The sequence below is a fragment of the Anopheles funestus genome, chromosome 3RL, assembly GCF_943734845.2.
Source record: "Anopheles funestus chromosome 3RL, idAnoFuneDA-416_04, whole genome shotgun sequence".
Taxonomy (NCBI): Eukaryota; Metazoa; Arthropoda; class Insecta; order Diptera; family Culicidae; genus Anopheles; species Anopheles funestus.
The window spans coordinates 57656715-57675435 of NC_064599.1; the positions used below are offsets into that span (position 1 = coordinate 57656715).

General features: G+C 47.7%; 4 protein-coding genes across 6 annotated transcripts; 1 reads left to right on the forward strand and 3 right to left on the reverse strand.

Annotated features, from left to right (window-relative positions):
- Window positions 1–179: 179 nt before the first annotated feature.
- Window positions 180–10761, reverse strand: LOC125771730 (synaptojanin-1). Of its 2 annotated transcripts, XM_049442669.1 has the most exons (7): window positions 10480–10761; window positions 7164–7519; window positions 4354–5790; window positions 4106–4288; window positions 3911–4022; window positions 2233–3835; window positions 180–2139 (listed from the first exon to the last, which is right to left on the reverse strand). In XM_049442669.1, the coding sequence occupies exons 2-7, from the start codon at window positions 7288–7290 to the stop codon at window positions 1825–1827; spliced, it is 3777 nt and encodes a 1258-aa protein (XP_049298626.1). In that variant the 5' UTR covers window positions 7291–7519; window positions 10480–10761; the 3' UTR covers window positions 180–1824. The 2 variants fall into 2 exon arrangements, with proteins under 2 accessions (XP_049298626.1, XP_049298627.1); XM_049442670.1 differs by lacking the exon at window positions 10480–10761 and having other exon boundaries at window positions 7164–10165.
- A 259-nt stretch (window positions 10762–11020) lies between these two features.
- Window positions 11021–14921, reverse strand: LOC125772303 (uncharacterized). 2 transcript variants are annotated; one of them, XM_049443866.1, is made up of 3 exons: window positions 14655–14921; window positions 12671–13842; window positions 11021–12212 (listed from the first exon to the last, which is right to left on the reverse strand). In XM_049443866.1, the coding sequence occupies exons 2-3, from the start codon at window positions 13540–13542 to the stop codon at window positions 11057–11059; spliced, it is 2028 nt and encodes a 675-aa protein (XP_049299823.1). In that variant the 5' UTR covers window positions 13543–13842; window positions 14655–14921; the 3' UTR covers window positions 11021–11056. The 2 variants fall into 2 exon arrangements, with proteins under 2 accessions (XP_049299823.1, XP_049299824.1); XM_049443867.1 differs by lacking the exon at window positions 14655–14921 and having other exon boundaries at window positions 12671–14282.
- Window positions 14922–15000: 79 nt separating this feature from the next.
- Window positions 15001–15724, forward strand: LOC125772304 (protein aveugle). Its single transcript, XM_049443868.1, has 3 exons — window positions 15001–15131; window positions 15192–15305; window positions 15376–15724. Exons 1-3 carry the CDS (start codon window positions 15096–15098, stop codon window positions 15559–15561), a joined length of 336 nt encoding a protein of 111 aa, XP_049299825.1. The 5' UTR covers window positions 15001–15095; the 3' UTR covers window positions 15562–15724.
- Window positions 15725–15750: 26 nt separating this feature from the next.
- On the reverse strand, window positions 15751–18721 carry LOC125772302 (histone-lysine N-methyltransferase SETD1A-like). Its single transcript, XM_049443865.1, has 2 exons — window positions 17138–18721; window positions 15751–17054 (listed from the first exon to the last, which is right to left on the reverse strand). Exons 1-2 carry the CDS (start codon window positions 18073–18075, stop codon window positions 15758–15760), a joined length of 2235 nt encoding a protein of 744 aa, XP_049299822.1. The 5' UTR covers window positions 18076–18721; the 3' UTR covers window positions 15751–15757.

Genomic DNA, 18721 nt, shown 5'->3' on the forward strand with positions numbered 1-18721 from the left:
CAGTTTAGTACGGAACAGCTGTTCGAGCTGTTTAGTACAAAGGTGCTCGAACTGCTCGAGACACGAAACCGTTGGCTCTTTTAATTTTAAATCGCCCTTGGATATATTGAATTGCTTTTTAAATTAATGAAAAGTTGTTGATTGAATAATCTTTACTATCAGAAAATGCTACAACTTGCTGTATTTTACTAGCCTGTTTATTCATTCGTTTCATGATAATAGTTCATTCTGTATATGATGAGTTTTTTTTGTTGCGCCGTGCTGCTGGTTAGCTTTTTTTCACACACCACACAACCACCCTTTCAAACCGCATGCATTCTGATAAATATGTCCGCAAACGAAACATTCACTTACATTCCTAACCCCATACGCGCACGCGAACTTGCGGACAAACGTACACGGAACACTGACTTGTTATTACATCTTCGATACTATTCGCATACTTTGCGGGATTATTGCAACTTACAACAACGCAACGAAACACAACACACACACACACGTTCGCTGGTTCCGGGTGAGGAATGTTCTGATTTCGCTTTCGATTTCATATCACCTCATCCTCTATTGACGATTGCTATTTATTTGCTGATGTACAACTTTTAGCTACGTTGTATGCTATGTAGTATTTCAACTGCAAACGGCTAATAATTGTGTTAATATAACTGTTCACGTTATAATGTTTTCTGTTGGTTTTTTTTTACCGCAACACCCCAATTGTTGACCCTGGAGCGACATTTAACGAACTGCATAAGCGTAATATGTTATGTTCCGGTAGTTACAAACACACACTTGCTACAACTTCTTCACCAAGTGAAGTGGCCAACAATGGGTCTGTTAAACGGGCATGTTTTTTTCTTCTTCTTTCCTTGCGTAATTGATCCTATCGGCTACAGAGGCGTGGAGAACGTGTATATCCTACCTGCCATAGTGCCATTAAATAAGCGTTGTCATTTGTTTTCCACAATCGCGCTAATATTGCTTCATCTATAATATCGCAAAAAAAAGCAATCACCCAACTAGGTATTAATAATTCTCGTTTGTATGTATATAGTTTCGCCGTTTCGATCGATATAACCCAATTTCAGCCCAATTCGATCGATATAACAAATTCCTTTTTTTCCCCTATACACGTAGCTTTCCCATGCATAGCTACAGCTGTAAACGTAAGTATAAACATAATAAAATAATATTACCAATAGTGCAATAATAATAATATTAATAATAAGTATTGCCTTCCAAACACCTACGGTAATGAAAAACAGCTGGCAATAATCGGTAGTAACTTTAACGTTTCAACGAAGAGTATCGTAAAGCAGTCCAACTCATTACACATGGTTTGAGGAAAATTGTTACTCTACTGTTTTGGAATGTAATACACACGCAACATCCGTAATATGCATCCGTGTGTGCTGGTTTGTCGTTTAGCTTGATAGCGGTAGTAGTAGCAGTGTTTGCTAGTAGTGTCTTGTAACACAATATAATATATCGCACTAGATATGCTGCGTATCCAAATATAAGTTATGTTTAATATTTTTTCCATTCTTTTGGTCATCTAGTTCAGAGCTGTGATGAGCCTATTGCAACTGTCCCCTGTTTCTAACTGTTCTCATTTGCATGCTCCTATATTGACTGATTGTGTAATGTAATGAGTGTGTTTGAGTACTGCGCACATGCATCGGTACAAGCCTTCTACAGCTGGGGACTAAAACAGTGATTAGTTGTTTCCTGCTGCATGAATAAGTAGATGGGCTAAGGGAGTGGCGCGGTGGATTCATGTGACGGTGTGTCAATGGTGATTCTTAAGGATAGGGTTGCCCATTAGTTTTAGGGATTGTTTGGACGTGCCGGTAAGGGTGGTGGACCTCCGCTTCGGTTCGGTATTGGTGGCGGTGCACCACGTCGCATTGGAAGTGGTGGCGGTGCACCTTTAGGTGGTCCGGACGAGAGTGGTGCATTATTAACAGCATTACTACCGCCAGCCGATAAAGGAGAGCCAGCTCCTGAGCTGCCGGATGTGCCCGGTGGCGATGATTTGTTCGTCGTCGTTTTACTGTTGCCACTGTTGCTCACCACGTCCAGGTCGTACACATCGCAACGCGGCGGTGGCGGTGGTGGTCCACGTGGTTGCTCCGGAACGGGCTTAAGATGGAATGGAAAACATGAATGTTCGATCGAAACCATTTACCGCTTCTTCCAAACTACAAGCACACAGGGAAATAGCGCATTACTTACGATGTCGTCATTGATTTCTTCATATATTGCACCGGTGTCTACTGGTGGTGGAATGGAACCCGGCTGCCCCGTACCGTGACATGGTGATATTGGCACGGGTGACGAGCTGGCGTACTCTTCCACCGGTGGTGTGGGCCGCTGTGGTGGACAGGGGATGGCCGGTACGGGTGGCGGTACCTTCTGCTGTTGCTGCAACTTCGAAGCTAACAATACCTCCGGTCCCAAACTGATGACACCCGCCCGAGGATGATGCTGATGGTGATGTTGCTGCGGTTGATGCTTTGGTGATGCTTGCGGAGACTTTGGTAACGGCGGACGACTCGGCGGCCCGGCACGGGTTGATTGCGGCTGGACCGAGGGTGGACTTTTCGGTCTTGCCGGTATCTCCGGTATACCGAGACTGTTGTAATCGCCACTGCTCTGACTGCCATCGCAGAAGCTAACCGTGTTGGGCGTGCAGAGCAGTATCTCCTTTTCCACCTGTTCGACCCAATTTTCCGTCTTGAGTTTGATCGACAGCTGCACGCCGCATACCAGCACCGACCGTTTCTGGGCCGCTGTCAGTGCCGATTGTCCATCGCGGAACGTCACCCACATCGTATCGCCGACGAAGCGCACAAGCGTCACCTCACCGATCTGCGTCAGCTCCTGTATCAGTGCCGCCATTAGGTTTTCGTCGTATATGCTACCTTCGTCCTCGTCGCCCGAATCAGCCGTCACACCGCCGCCGCCGCCGCCGCCGCTGGAGCTATTACAGGCCTGTATGAGAATGGTACCGTCCAGTGGACCGAGATCGCGAATCACATCGCTAAACACGGCCGATCGGCGCTGCGGATCGATGTAGTGCACCTCGATGTCGATCATCGCTATTACCGGTCGGTGATCGCTTTGCTTCAGCTCCGCCCGTCCATAGTGTACGAGCCGGCCCGGATTCCATCCAGGGTGACGGTCCGCATCCGGGCTTTGTTTGCGCCTTCGCCACAGCACACGGTCTGTCCAGGCCGGTGCACGGCACTTCTCGCTCGTATCGTAATCGTCGCTAAACAGATCGTACTTGTACGTCGGTGGGAATGTGATTTCCCCTTCGAGGAATTCGTTAAACACACTGCCCGCATTTTGCTGGATGCGCAGCTGGTCGTACTGTAGCACTGCGGTCAGGTCGTTCGGCGACTGTTTGAGCGCATCCCGCAACTCGTCTTTATCCATATCGATGCGATAGTTAAAGTCACCGCACCAGAAGATATAGTCGTGCGACTTTAGCGAGCGTCCCATCGGGAACGCAATCTTGCGCGTAATTTCCGCATAGTCGGCATTCCGTTCGACCACCTGCGACTGACCGGCGGCAAAGTGGGCGCACACGAAACAGACCGATGTGCCGTGGAGGACGAAACGGATTGCGGCCGCTCCCTTGTTACCTGTCGCACCGCCCAACCCTGTCTTCACGCAGTCGATTGCCACGTCGCGTATGTACTGGGCGTGCTGGGGCCGTATATAGATGTACAGACAGACGCCTACCAGCTGCTGGTACGTGAGCAGCACGTACTCATGGTCGCGGCTTACAACCTTCTGCAACTCTTCCGCCCAGGCTTTTGCATTGTCGGAACTAGTCGGGACAAGAGTAAAGTAACGAGCATTTATGAAGATGGTCTATTCATTAATAAGTGTTTCGACCCTTTACCTAGCGGCAACGATGTTGGATGCGTTCAAGTCTACAATTTCCTGAAATCCAATTGCAAATATATCCACCGGAGGTTCATTGCTGTCATCCACCTGGCTAAAATCGACCAGCGCTGAAAAGATAAAGCATAAGCATGTATTCTCCACGATCGTTCACAATCCAAACTGAAAGAAGGGGATGGTATTGTTCACTTACAACGAGATCGTGCCAATCGGTGACAATCCAACAGCCAGTCGGCCAACGACACATCCTTGTATGCCACGCTGCGAAAGTGTTTACCGCCGTTAACGTTGTACGTGCCACAGGCTACTCGAAACACCAGCGGATTGACGTATTCTTCATATCGTTTGCACATTTCCCTTAGAACAGGTGTTGGAGCTAAAATATCGTAAAGAGCAGTTATTAGTCGTTGGCATGGCCGATCATTCGCAGTCCCTTCTCACCGTGCAGCATGTTGGAGGGTAGCAATATTCGTGCGCGGTCCGCAAGTTCTGAGCTGAGTGTCGAACCGACCAGCAGCACATCGATTGCTTCCTGCTTCGAATTGTCCAGCAGATTGTTTTGAATCGTACGGGCAGCCGATCGTGCACCGTCCATCAGCTTCGAACCGCCCTGTATTGCGCCGGTACCGGCATAGATCTTGCTCACCTCGTTCCCGTTATTGATCCACATCTGCCGGAACACCTCCTCAAAGCGTGAGCTCATCTGCTGCTTCTTGTCCGCCAACGCGGCCATCAGTGCAATCTGTTCGTTCAGCATCTCCAGCCCGATGTACGTTTGCACGCAATTCGTGCGATCGAGACAGTCCAGACAGTTGGTACGGATGGCACCGTGCTGCTCCCGGTATACCGAATCACCGATCGCGTAAAACATGCCAAAGTCTGCACTGGTCGCATCGATTTTCTGCCGCAGCTTGGACAGGGCAACCGTATTGCCTCCACGGCACTCCTGGTGATAGTCGAACACCAGATGCGGTACATCGGAGTGTTCGGATTCGCGATGATGCCGCTGGAACTCGTTGCTCAGCATGGCCTCACCCTCCTTGCTGCCGATCAGGCTCGTTCCGAGCAGATTTATGATTGCCTGCTGCCCATAGCGTGCCTTCATCGAGCGCATGTGCCGATCGAATGCGGCCCGCGATGCTTCGAACCCGCGGGACAGCTTCACCTTGTGCGAACCCACCTGTACACCCGGTTGTTCCCAAAACAGTGGTACGCTGCCACGCGTCTGTACGTACGAAGTGATCTCGTTGTCCAGATAGATGCATTGTTCCGTCTCGACGAAGTTTGCCACACAACCTTCATCGTTCGTACCACGCACGTTAAAGCGCGTCCCGGCACGTTCGCAGCTCAGCCGCGATATAATGGCGGCACGGGCCTGCTTACTACCCGCGTACACCGTACGTATCTCGACCGAACCGCACATCGCTTTCAGCAGCCAAAAGTTACACTCCACACCGAACCGCATCAGATGGATGAACAGCATCCGATTCCAGAAGAACCGATTGTCCGTTTCGTTCGTACGCCGGCGTCTCTGGGCCGAAAGCGTTACATCGAACCCGAACGGTTGCACAATGGTGGCCGGCCCCGCTACGGCTCCCGCATTCGAAAAGGAAAAGTAAAACGTGCCCGAGTTCAGAACCTTGCGTATTTCGGCTACCTTGTCCTCGTTCGTCGGTTGGTACTGTAGCGACACGAACTGTGTCTGGGTGATGCGGAAGATTTCACTGTCGAGAATTTTGCCGACGGAAAAACAACCCGTTACCATGACTAGGTAGAGTAGGGAGCTGTCCCCAGCGTTTAGTTGCAGCACTCCCAGACATCCGTAAGCGTCGAGCACTTTGGTGTACTGTTTCCGAACGATTTCCGTCTCTTGTGCCGCTGTGTCGATAAGAAAGGAGAAAAAAGAAGATTATTAGATGAATTTATCAAAAATGTAATAAACAATACGAAACAGGTAATAATGATTATTATATCAATAAATTTTATAGGGCAAAGTTATGAGAACATTCATGTGTGGGAAGAGCTTTAGTATTACTATCCGTTTGTGATGGAACCGTTCATTAATCAATGTCGTAGATCCGGACGGCTGTGGCCAGTTTTTGATTATTCTTTTGTATTCATATTATTCAAGATGTGTATAATCTATATTCTTCAAACACAAAGTCGCTTTGGTCTCGAATATTATATTTTAGATCCGAAAAATAATTCATCGTTCACATTAACAACCATTGAAAGTCTGATAACATTAAAGCTTCTTTGAAATATTTGAAAGCTCTAGAAAGCTGAATGGATTTCACATCTAGTTGCAAACATTTCAGTTCAACTTGCAAAAGGTGCCAGAAATGATTTTAACTTTGGTTATTGAACTGGAAAACCTAGTGAAGGTTAGTAATGACGTAAAAGAACCAGCGCAGAACAATTTAAATAAGAAATAAGTAAACCAATTGCGTTTACTAACATACAAACACAGATAACAAATGACAGCAAATATGGTCAATGAGAATGACACCAAACGATCAAGCTCGTAACGTTCATTTAAGCTTTCTACGAATCAAAACACATCGTAAAGCAGTGATGTCAAACTCTTTTTGGTTTACGGGCCGGTTTGCAAATAAAAATTATCTTGCCGGCCAAGATAAGTAGGAAGGGGAGGGAGTAGTCGTAAGGATATAAAATTCAACTGTTGTTTGGACTTCAAGAGGGATTTAAGAGTGTGTTACTCAAGTGTAAAAGAGTACACATACAACATATATAAATTATTCCTCAATTTTCCAAGCTAAACCTCACTCAAGCCAGATAATAATCGATCTTCTCGTTCCTACTTCGCGGGCCGGATTCGAAGACCTCGAGGGCCGGATCCGGCCCGCGGGCCGTATGTTTGACATGTCTGCTGTAAAGTATTCTTTTGGTAAAACGCATTCCTCAGCTCAAGACCAAAAACCGTGTACAATGTCGGAATGGTAAGTACAATCGTACTCTTTGTATGTTCTCAGTTCTGTTAGTAACCCTGGCTATTCAACGGTACCCGAGGACCTTCCACTATTCTTGAACGACGCGCGCTCAACCGTAAACTGTCTGCGTGAAGAAATAAAAACCTTTTTTCACTTTGAAACCAGAGCAAGGAAACATATCATCGAATTCATTCCTTCAATCAACCCGGCATGTGAGAAACCCAAGCACGCAAGTGTATGGGGGGGTGTCTGCATTCTGAGCATTGGTGTATGTTATTTGAGAAGCAAAGATATACTTACACAACACTGCAACGGCTTGCGATTCAAAGAGTAACGTTTCCGGCTTATTTCGATGCTCCAGTAACACGCTGTGCGGTGAAGGTGGTTTGGATTTCTCCAGCACACGGAATCCCTTCGACATGGCCATGATGATGATGATGATGAGGCAGATGTGCCGATGGAACTAGGTGGTAGTGTTAAGTTTGCGAAATGTTTTCCCCTTTGTTGCCAGGGGCACAACACACACGGGGGCCGTTTCCGCTTGGTTTGGAGCACTTTCGCTTTTTTCGTTGTGTTGCGAGCAGTGACGAAATGAGCCCAACGGGTGAAACTGCCCTTTACTGGTACGGGGAGAGGGCCTTCTCTACCCACTGGAGCTAAAAATGGTCAACAATAAGAGAAGAGTACATTCTTAGTGAGTTCGCTTGGTGTAGGAAATATCCTGAAAAGCAACACCGGTTTCCCACCGGCAACGGTCGACAATGACCGGGAGAGGAGGTATCAGATTCTCATCGGACTAAAGATGTTTGCTTCGTTTTTTCGTGGTTTAAAAAATTCTTTCCCCACATTACTGGCTCATCCGCGAGATGATCTCAAGCTCCCCATTTGCCGTCAACCGTTTTGCTATGTACCTTCCCTTCTCGCGGCTAAAGGCCACAAAAGGTGAGATACGGCGTATCTTAATCTAACGTTGTTGCTGGTAACAAATACTTCCTCACTCGAATCGGGCTCGCTCTTTCTTTCGTTCGCCCGGCGGATCCGTTGCGCGATCGTACCAGCGGGTACGCTTCCGAGAACGATCGTCTTCCGTTGTGTTGCGTCCCTTCGCGTACGTGTATTTTTGGGTATGCGCGACGGGAACCGGTTCCCGTGTGTCCGCGAGAACCACCACGAGTTGTTCAACACACCTGAACGGTTCGGGCAAGGGAGCCCGTACGCCATGTACGCCAGAGGGGATGTGAAGGTGTTGCGCAGGAACTTTCTCACGATTCGAAAATTTTCCCACGACAAATGTTAATTACAGATTATGCCTTTTCATTCTTCGGTTTCGGTCGGGGTAAACCTGCCACAGATTCTAGACCCTGCGGCAATTCCTTATGGTATTTTCCCTCTCTTCTCCTTTCTTCTCGCACCTTTGGTTTTGATTTGGAGAAAATAAACACAATGTTTTTTTTCTCTCCCTTCTTCATCTTACGGCTTCGAAGAGCCACCACAAGCCAGTTTCGGGCTGGAGCGGTGTCTGTTTTCGCTTCGTTTTCGAAGCGTCTACAAATAACAAATACAACTCATTCAAGAAACACACACAAAATACAAAGATCCATCAGTCGCGCAAGGAGAAGCAGATGAAGGGAGGGGTTGGGGGTTGGATTAAAGCGCGGATCGTGGCCCGAACAAGAACAGGGTAAAAAGCAAACGAAGAAACAGTGAAGCGTAATACTGAAATCGTGGCATTCTTAGATCACCGGGAAAGAAGTTCGGTTCGGTCAAGTTCTCGCGTTTTTGTTGGGATTTCCTTTCCACGGTTCTGTTCGCCCGTTAGACGTTTGCTGAATGTGAGTCCCGTCCTCATGGTCAGGCACCCTTCTGATGAAGCACGAGGTGCTTCAGGGAGCGTGTGAAGCGAAAGGTGGTAGGTTTTATCCCACGCGGTCAGTGGCGGTAAGCACCGGTATCGGTTAAAAACTTTGTGCTGTTGGATGATGTCCAGAAAGGGACATATCTTTTTTTCGCCGATCGTTCACAATTTGATTTTTTTTTTTGGAAAGAAAGCAGTAGGTGTGTGTGTGAGTGGGTTCGTGGCTGCTGCATTTTGAGTAAAACGCCTACTTGTGGTGATTGATTATATACCGCATAAACTAAGCGAAAGGTGTTGCCAGGTTAGGTAAACAAGAATCGCAATTGTAGCTTATCTTATTGTGTTTCCTACATTCTACATACTTTGCTATATCTCATTATCTTTTTATCAATCTGATAAAATGAAAAATTAAGGTATGTAATATACTCTTTTAAATTATTCTTCAAGGTTCTTATAAATTTAATTTTCCTGATGATCAAAACATAAATTGTTTCTGTTAGCATTTGTCTTGTGAATCTCTTCAGAATGTCTTCGATTGATTGAGGATTGGTTTTTCTGCAGGTTTTTCCTTGCCATTAGTCTTGGATATCGTTGTTTTCAATTTCCATACCTTAACTATTGGCCAATGTCACCAAGTTGCTTTCCTGGTGGCATTGATTTGAGCAGATTGGACGTGGACAATGAGCACACAAAAAATATACGACATTAAGGGTGACTCAATGCTTCGTTTTACGTTAAAGCTATTGCAGGTATGTGTGCTTAAAGGTAAATCAATATTATGTACGTTTTTATTAATTATTCATGATGAAAATGATCGTATCTGTTCAAGTTATGTTTAGGTCATATTCGTAGTATTCGTAATTAGACAATTTCTTGTGTTGTGTCCATCGGTTAGAGCATTTTTCTTTTTGGGACATTTCTACAGCCTTGGACATTTGACCTTTCCATCGTTGTCACACAATATCTCCCTTGTGTTGTGTGTAGGTATTGTTCGCTGAATCAAGGGTTTTCACGCTTTTCCTCTCCACAGACTAAAATGCTAGATTTTCTGAGATTTATGTAGAGCCTACGCACGTTTATCTTTCTCAGTTATTTTCAGACCAACTTTCAAGAATTCGGGTGGCAACAAGAAACCTTCCCAGACGCCCCTTTGTACAGTTTTATGGACATTTTACCAAATGCATTCTCGGTCGTTTGGAAACTTTTTTTTTCACTTAGTCACAGTTTTTGTTATCACTGGATTTTAGATTCTACACACTCACACTGCACTGCTTGCAAGATAGTTAGCGTTGCCGCAATGAGGATTTGTAACGAGAAAATCACGACACTGCCTCAGCGTGGGAAGCGACCCACGATATGACGTAAGCAGGAAAAAAGAACCAATTTCCTGCGACTGTTGGAAAGGAATCCTCGGTGCTTCCGGCAAAGGGCAACGGGTGTGTGTGTGAGTGTGTGGTAATGGGATTCCTCTGCTTTATTCCTTGCTCGTATGCAACGTGTATCCAATGAGTACATAAAGAAAGACTTTCAACCCATATGGAACGGACAGAACACTGTGAATGCTTTGATCACTTTTGAAAATCAATAACAACACTACGAAAATACACATTCACGCATGCACGCACGCAGTGGATTGTGTGTTTGGGGGGCGATTGGCACAGGATGGTAGGCTGGCGGCCTTTTTTTTCTTAGTTTCCATACTCCACTATAAAAGGAACAAAAGAAAACCAGCACCCAGCACACAATCGGGATTTGCCTTACCCGGACGGATTGGCTGTGGATGAGTTGGTTTGCAGCCCTGCTGGTCACGCACTAAAACGCACCTTTGGCGTTCTCACATCGATCGTCCATAGTGGAAACACATGTTTTGCCCTTTTCGGTGTGAAAACCCACCAACAACACAATCGTTTGCTTGTCGAAAACACACCCGCGAACTGCTGCGATTTGGTCGTTGTTTTCCGATGCAGTTTTCTGACGACGGACGAGCTGATCGACCAGCACTGGCAAAGTTTGAGGTGGAAAAAAACAATCACAACAAAAAAATGTACGTAAAGAATTCAACCTCTCAACGTCGGTATAAACACAGTATTGCTTGAACGAACGCAGCCGAAAACGGCAGCCAGTTCGAATTCGAAATAGATGTTCCAACAGCGGGTGTTTGAATTCTTGACATAATTGAAGTTGTCGCTTATTTTTGATTCAATTTGTATGCATTTTGATACGCATATTCAAATATTATTGTTAAACATTTAAGTGATATACAAACTTTAATTGCACAAAATAACATTAAAAACTGTGAAAGTGTTTTTGACAACGCCAATCAAGTATTTTATTTCACCTAACCTTCCTCCGAATCGCTGATCACCTCCGTTTTCATGCCATCGTCGTGTCTGCTAACACAGCGCACCGGGCTTGAGATTGGGCTTTCGCTCGATATCTTAACCGCGGCCTCTTCTTCGTCTTCCTCCCCATCCTCCTCCTCCTCTTCCTCCTCCTCATCCTCTTCCGAGTCTTTCATTTGCGGCATCCCACCATTCACTTCCGTTAGCAGCGCATTCAGCTCGCCGAGCGCGTCCAGCAACGAATTTGCAACGGACTTTTCGTTGCCGAACCGTTCCTTCTCGGCTACCAGGCGTGTTTTCGTGATGCCGAGATTTTCGCGCTGCAACCCCACGAGCTGATTCAGCAGTGACTTAAAGCCCCCCAGCTTCGGCGTAGGTGTAGCACCCGGTCGTATGGTCGGTACGGCGGCTGTGGATTGTATAATGCTTCTTCCGAGCGTTGTTTGCCCGGTGGCGTTTAGTAGTTGCTTTGGCTGGATGCTGATCTGTGGGAGGCCGGACACGTGCGAGGTACCTTGCAGCGATACACCGGTCGAGGTGGTATAGAGCTGTTTGGTTGCAGCCGTAGTAAGAAGCTGCTGCTTCGTGCCCGACCCGTCCTTCGAGAGCGTGTTGACCAGAAAAACTTTCATCGGAGCACCGGATGTGCCGGCGGTTGACGTTTTCACGCCACCAGCCGTACTAACGGACACGATCGGTTGTGCGCCTGGTGATGGTTTGGTTCCCGCGATCGATACGGTCGGTTTGGTGTACAGCTGTATCGGTTGCTTAAAGCCGATACCGGATGCTTGTGGCTTTAGCAGAAAGTTGGTCGGTACGAGAGAAATTTTGCTCGGTGCTGTAGTGGTGGTAGTAGCCGTTCCATCCCCTTTCCCAGCGAGGGTCGTTATGCTGACCGTAGTCGCAACGGGCGTTGCTGCACTAACGACGTTTGCTACCGAGGACAGCTTGAAGTTGGTACCGCCGGTGTAATTAATGATCTTAATCGTTCCTGGCACCGGTTGTGCTGTGCTGGTGCTCGTCGAACCATTCCCTCTCGTAGTAGTGGCACTAGCAGTGCTGACTGCTGTCTTCCCAGAAGCAGAAGTTGGGTTAGATTTCTTAGGTTTGTGAGCACGTCTCGTGCGACGTCTTAGCCGGGTTGATCGATCGCTGCAAGGAAACAGGAAACGAGTAAGAACGAATCAGCACGCTGAGTAACATCAAAGCAACCGAAATTGAAACCTGTTGTACCGCTGCTCGGTAGATGTCAACAAATAGTAACATTCGGAAATACTCGGCACACCCGAACAAACACGTGGTTCGCTTGTCGTTCGCGTGCTACCACGCGTACTTTGCGCCGACGCAAAGACCGGCAGGGGAAGCAACTACCTTTACCTTTTGTTGTTTGATACGCATACGGAGGGGAAACAGTTACCCTGCTTACGGTGGTAGAAAAACGTACGCGCAAACGCCGAATAAGCAAAAAGGGAAGCGCTGGTAAAAATGGCTTGACAGGCAGCGCTTTTTTTTGGGTGATTTTCTAGAGATTTTTTTTTCACGTTATCCAAATCAATTAAAAACACAAACATTCTAATCGTTCTTGAGTGCACATTCGCTAATAGCAATACCTTTCATCCGCTTCGTCCATGCCGGAGCTTTCATCGTCCGTTTCGCTACCGCCATCATCCTCAAAGTCCGGATCATTCGGATCATCTTCGTCTTCCTCCATCGGTTCATCCTTCGGTATTAGCAGGTTGGGTTCCTTCAGCTCGACCTGTTCCGCGTTTTTCAACAACTCCTCCGGCCGCAGTTCCTTTTCCTCGTCGCTTACCAGCTCCAGCTTCACCTCGATCTGTTCCGGATCGAGCTCAGGAAGTTCCAGCCCACCGGCCGAACCGGCCGATAGTCTCGGGCGGGTTGCTCGGCCACTGCCGGTCACATTCGATGACCCTGTACCGGACCCCGAAGCATGCAGGGTCGGTTGATACCGGCTAGCGGCGTTTGCTCCGCCAAATACTGGCCGTGTCAAGATTTCGTCCATCGCCTGGAAATGCTTCCAGGATGGTTCGTTAATTACGCCCGTTTCTAAATCCTTCTTGATGCGGTTGTAGAAACACTTGAGGTTCTTGATGCGCGTGTTAATTTCCTCCGTCGAACGGTTGTACCCGTACTCGCGCATCTTTTCCGCCAGCTTCGCTATGACCGGATGTTTCTTGTGCGTGGTGATGAGCGTCCGCTGTACCTGTGGATCGCCCCACAGCGAAATCAGCAGCTTGGTTTCCTCGCAATCAAAGTTCGGATTGCGACAGTGCGTCTTCTTCAGCCCGCCAACTGAGCCGATCAGCACTTTGTTTGTCGAGACCCACATTTTCGCCCACGGTTTCTTCTGCTTTTGTGTGCCAAACAGTAGCCGCTTCTTCCCGCTGGCAATGGTGTGCCGCTGCGCCAACACTGTGTTCCGCAAACGCAAACGTATCGCGGCGGCTCGCGGAGACGACATCCAATTATTCCGACGCTAATAATCCGTTTCACTACCACCAGGCACCAGAGGTTGGTCTGTTTTTTGTCTGGTTGTTCTTGTCGCAGCAGTCAAATCGCCACGTTACACTCACTCGTCACCCGTTCACTAACGAATATTCGAACGCATCACTAGAGCCTACGTAGCCGTACCATTCGTTCCAGCCCCGGAAACGTTACTGGCGCGACACGACCACTCGGGCGAGTTTGCAGTGAAGAAAAATCGATATCGAAGTTGGCCGTACATTGTTGTCCTGTCTATCTCGACGGTCGCTCCTTTCCCCTTTGATAAGTATTTCCGGTGGGAGAGCAAAAAAGAGAGATCGAGAGAGAAAACAAATTAAAGAGAAAATTAGACTGATGGGACGATGCGTGGTGAATGCGTACTGCGACTGCCGAACGCGCCCAGCTCGATTCCGGCTTTTACACAGGAGGGTGGCATTGTGGCTTGATTGCATTTCACTAATTCACCCCTTCGTGACACTATTCCACCCTTAGGGGTTTTTTTTGCTGGTCGTGCAAGAATAGGACAGGGATGTCGAATGGATTGGTAAACTTGGTACGCAAGACGCGCATGCGCTCGGGTTTCCATGAGCATGGTGGTGGTTGCGTAGTACGAGCCTTGGTACACTTGTGCATCTCGTTTGCCCTCGCTTTCCCGGTTCCTTGTATTGCGTCACTCCGGTGAGACTATCGTGCACCGTTGCTGGTGTCCAGTGAGAACATATTAAGAGCAGGCGCACATCACCCGGTGCGTACTTGCGTGTGTGCAATTCGTATCGCGTAGCACCATGTGGTGCGGAGGAGGGTTGTAACGAGGGCGCAAGGTAGCCGGAAGCCACTCTCAAGGATACGCTGGTCAGCGTCGTGTGCTAATGGTAAATTAACATGCTTTATGGATGCAATCTTTTCATCACTCTTTAGGCCGATGGTCTGCGCAATGTTCTATCAATCGGTTCTAATTTGTTTGAGAAGTAAAGTTGAGTTTTCATTACCGACTTGCAATAATACATTATTAATCTAGCTACAGTTTAAGATGAAATGTAATGCATCGGGTGTTTCCGCAATTGGTTGAAGCTTTTTTTAAATACCTACCTAATTTAGACGAATTGCTTCGTCTTCCTGTTACTATGGAAGTAGACGTAGCAAACAGTTTTGTTTAAGCTACGGGCGTCATAAAAGTTTCCAATGTACTTAAGCACCTCTACAGGCAAATGGATGTGTTATATTTGAAATCTTGTTCAGAATAAGATCTGAAGCTAAATATGCTATCTTTAACCGTAAGTAACACTTAACGTTAAACGCAATTAGAGAAATACAGGATTTAGTATGACTGACCAAAACGGAAAGGATATCTCGTATTCCAAACAAACCAATCACCGAAACGATACAACGCTGCCCTCTGGTGTTCGATCTCTGAACACACCAATGACAACACATTTTGACAGTGCATTCGTTTGTTTACAATTCCAAAGGCTTTTGCTTTGCCTTTTATCGCCCGTGAAGACGCTAACAAAAAGCAAATTTGTGGGAAAAATGGTCGAAGAAACTGTTCCGGTGGCAAAAACGAAGGTAAGAAATTATTAGCCAGTGTCGCCATACATTACAGGTGCTTATATTGTTTCTCGCTAGACGAAAACTGCACGTCCCAAACCGGTGTACATGTGGACCGTCGCCGATACGCTGAAATGGTTGCGAAGACACTGCAACGAACGATGCGCACAATATCAGGAACTGTTTCAGCGCGTAAGTTAAAGAAACCGTCCGCACGTATTACCGGCGCGAAAGTAAACAGCAGTTTCTCGTTCCTGTTTAGCATGAGATAACGGGTCGAGCGTTGTTACGAATAACAGACGAGCTGACACTGCACCGGATGGGCATCCACGACGAGAAGGACCGGGACGATATTCTGCGCGAAATCATCAAGCAAAGGCTGAAGACGGACATCATGGAGATACGTGATATGGAGCTGATGAACAATGTGTACCAGAACTGTTACTAGAAAGTATGTGCGAAAATGTTTTTGCATGTTTTATTAGTATCATATCGTACTTTCCGCTGGCAATTGTGTATTGCATAAAGCGTTTGAAAAAGAATCTGTACTAAAGGGAATGTTCGAAGATAATAAAACTCCGGTATAAATAATAAGCAAATTGAAAAAGGAACCAATTTATAGAATGATCACCCTTTCGTTCGTTCTACGGATCGTCAGCATCACTGATAATTTCCGTTTTCAGTGGATCCTCTGTACCGCTACCGGTCGGTTGGTTGTGCTGTGCTGAGTTGCGCGTCATCATGCGACGTTTCTTCGGTAAGGACACGTCCGATGTGGACGATGGTTTCGCGGAGGATGGTGCCGGTGTGAGAGGAGGTGGTACGGAGGAAGGTTCGGACCGTTTCGAACCCGTGGTGGGTTCCTTCGTCTCGTTTCCACTGTCCGTTGCCGGTGCTTTCGTGGTTGACGTCGGTGAAGCAACCCTTGACGGGGGTAATGACGGTGATAAGGCCGATGATGAAATTTCACGCCCCTCTACAACAGTACAGCTATCGGTAGCGATCGGCGGTGGTGTTTTAACATCTTCCGTACGCTTCGTTTGCAGCTCAACCGGTTTGCTGCTGGGTTGCGGTTCGTGCTGCGTTTCTTTCAGTTGCTGTGTTTCTTTCCGCTGGTGTTGTAGCATACCGGTGAAGAAGGTGCTCATGTTGCGCACCATACCGACGAGTGAACCGCCGAACTGTTTTTCAAACTCCAGCCGCTCCTTTTCCAGTGCCAAACGTTGCTGATTGAGGGCCAGATTTTCACGCTGTATTGAAACGAGCTGCGTGAGAAGGGTACGGAATCCTGCCGATTGGCCACCATTTGCTGAACGTGCACCGCTGGTCCCTTGCTTGACCGGTTCGCCCACTTTCTTTGGTACGTTAACGGTCGGTATGGTGACGATCGGTGATTGGCCAGTTACCGAGAGCGGTATCTTGGAGTGATGTACGGGCGCAGGGATAAGCTTTGGCATGGTGGTGGTTGCTTCCGACGCGGGCGTTAGTATCTGTTGGGTTGTTCCATCCTTTGCGACGGTGTTTACTAGCAGTAGCTTCATCGGACCCGTCCCTACAGCGGGGCCAGACCCACTACCAGGCTTTCCGGCCGTAGCAACCATAGTCGTGCCACCAGTACCGACGCCTTTTGCGATGCTTACCGTAGGTTGCGTGTAGATCTGTATCGGAGTGGTCAAGCTAGACGCAACTGATGACGGTTGCTTCATCAGTAGATTCGTCGGTACGACGGATATCTTCCCGGTGGTCGGTATACTCGTGGAAGTTCCACCCGTTGCCGTGATAGTGGTACCATTGCCCGATGTGATTGTTTCGATCACAAGCCCGCTCGTGTTGGCGGGTTTTGCTGCTGAACTGTTCGTCGATTTTGACCCACCTGGAGTGGAGGTGGTTTTGGTGGCATGTGCTTTCTGAAGCAACTCATCCAATCCGTCATTAAATTCACTGCAAAAGAGGATATAAAACGTACCATAAGAACAAACGAAGCACACAGTATTGGTTCGCAAAGGAAGTTCTCTGCTACTTACTTTTCCACATCGAAATCACTACCTTCATCGTCGTCCTCCTCCTCTTCCTCCTCGTCATCTTCTTCGTCCTCTTCTTCATCGTCATCTTCTTCCGTTTGTTTACGGTCACGTTTTCCGTTCGTGACACTTTTGCCATTTTTGCTACCACTACTACCAATACCACCATTCCTAGTGCCACGCAATGTACGCTGCTGACTCGGAACCGCTGGTGAATCTTCTGGGAACTTTGCATCGATGGTAAGCAAATCTTCCGCCCGTATCTCCGTTGGTTCGTAATCATCATCATCATCGCTCATCACTTCCAGCTTCACCGGGAACTGGGGTAACGATTCCTTTGCACCATCGTCCTGGTCGTTCTCCTCCTTGCTCGACTGCGCCATCTCATCTTGCTGCTGCTGCTGCTGCTGTTGGTGCTGCTTCGTTTGTTGCTGCATGTGCAACCGATGCGCATTACCAAACACCGGCCGGCTAATGATTTCATCCATCTCGGCGTAATGGCGCCAAGTCGTCTGATTAATGATACCCGCCGCCATATCCTTCTTGATGCGATTGTAGAAACATTTGAGATTTTTGATGCGCGTATTTATTTCCTCCGTCGACCGATTGTACCCGTGGTCACGCATCTTCCGTGCCAGCTCCGCTATCACCGGATGCTTCTTGTGCGTGGTGATGAGAGTTTTCTGTACGACCGGGTCACCCCACAGCGCAATCAGCAGCTTCGTTTCGTCATAGTCAAAGTTTGGATTGCGGCTGTTGATCCGTCGACCGCACAGGCTGCTGTTGAGAATTTTGTTCGTCGAGATCCAGGGTTCCCGTGTGCTGCACGATGACGAATCGGTACCATCGCTCGGTGCACGCTGCTTTTGGCTTATCCGACCGCTAGCTAACCGGATGCTTGCACTCTCCGTACCGGCGCCCGAAGTCGATGTAGTCGTCATACTGTTTTCGTGCTTAAATAATTACTTTACTTTGTAATGTTTGTCTCTTTTTTTAGGTTGCTTCACACAGCCAAAAAGCCAAAACATCCACTGCAGAACCACGAAGCTGCTTACGTCAAGCGCGGGCGTGCACACAAAGGCACACGCAGCAGCAGTACGGTTGGGCGCACGTTTTCGAAAGCTTTTTTTTCCGGGGGGTGGAATATTGGTTTGCGGAATGACGTGTGTTAGCCCTTCGGTGCTAGCAAGCAAACAAAAAAAAACAGTTCCCAAATGCGCGCTTAGACACGGAACCACCGTAAAGAATTGTCAGCGGGAGAGAAAATCAATACTTGTCCCATCGGTCACACGGAGACAGCTCGCTTAGGACACTGCCGTTTGTTACGCAGACTTTTCACTCCACACTCCCCGATTCGATTCACTTGCGCGTACGAACGATTACACTCTTGCCGTCTCTTGCTCGGCAGGCAGCAGTAACGCAACGGAAAAACGGTTTCGGGATCCTGTCGATGAAAGCGCCACACACACACTGTCTGAACTAGAGCCGCGTCCTGGTCGCAGTAGCTCGAACCGCTCAGCTGACTTGATTTTCCCCTTTTCGCCAGAACGTGCCCCGTCGTTGGGTTTACACAGAGCGAGAGAGAGA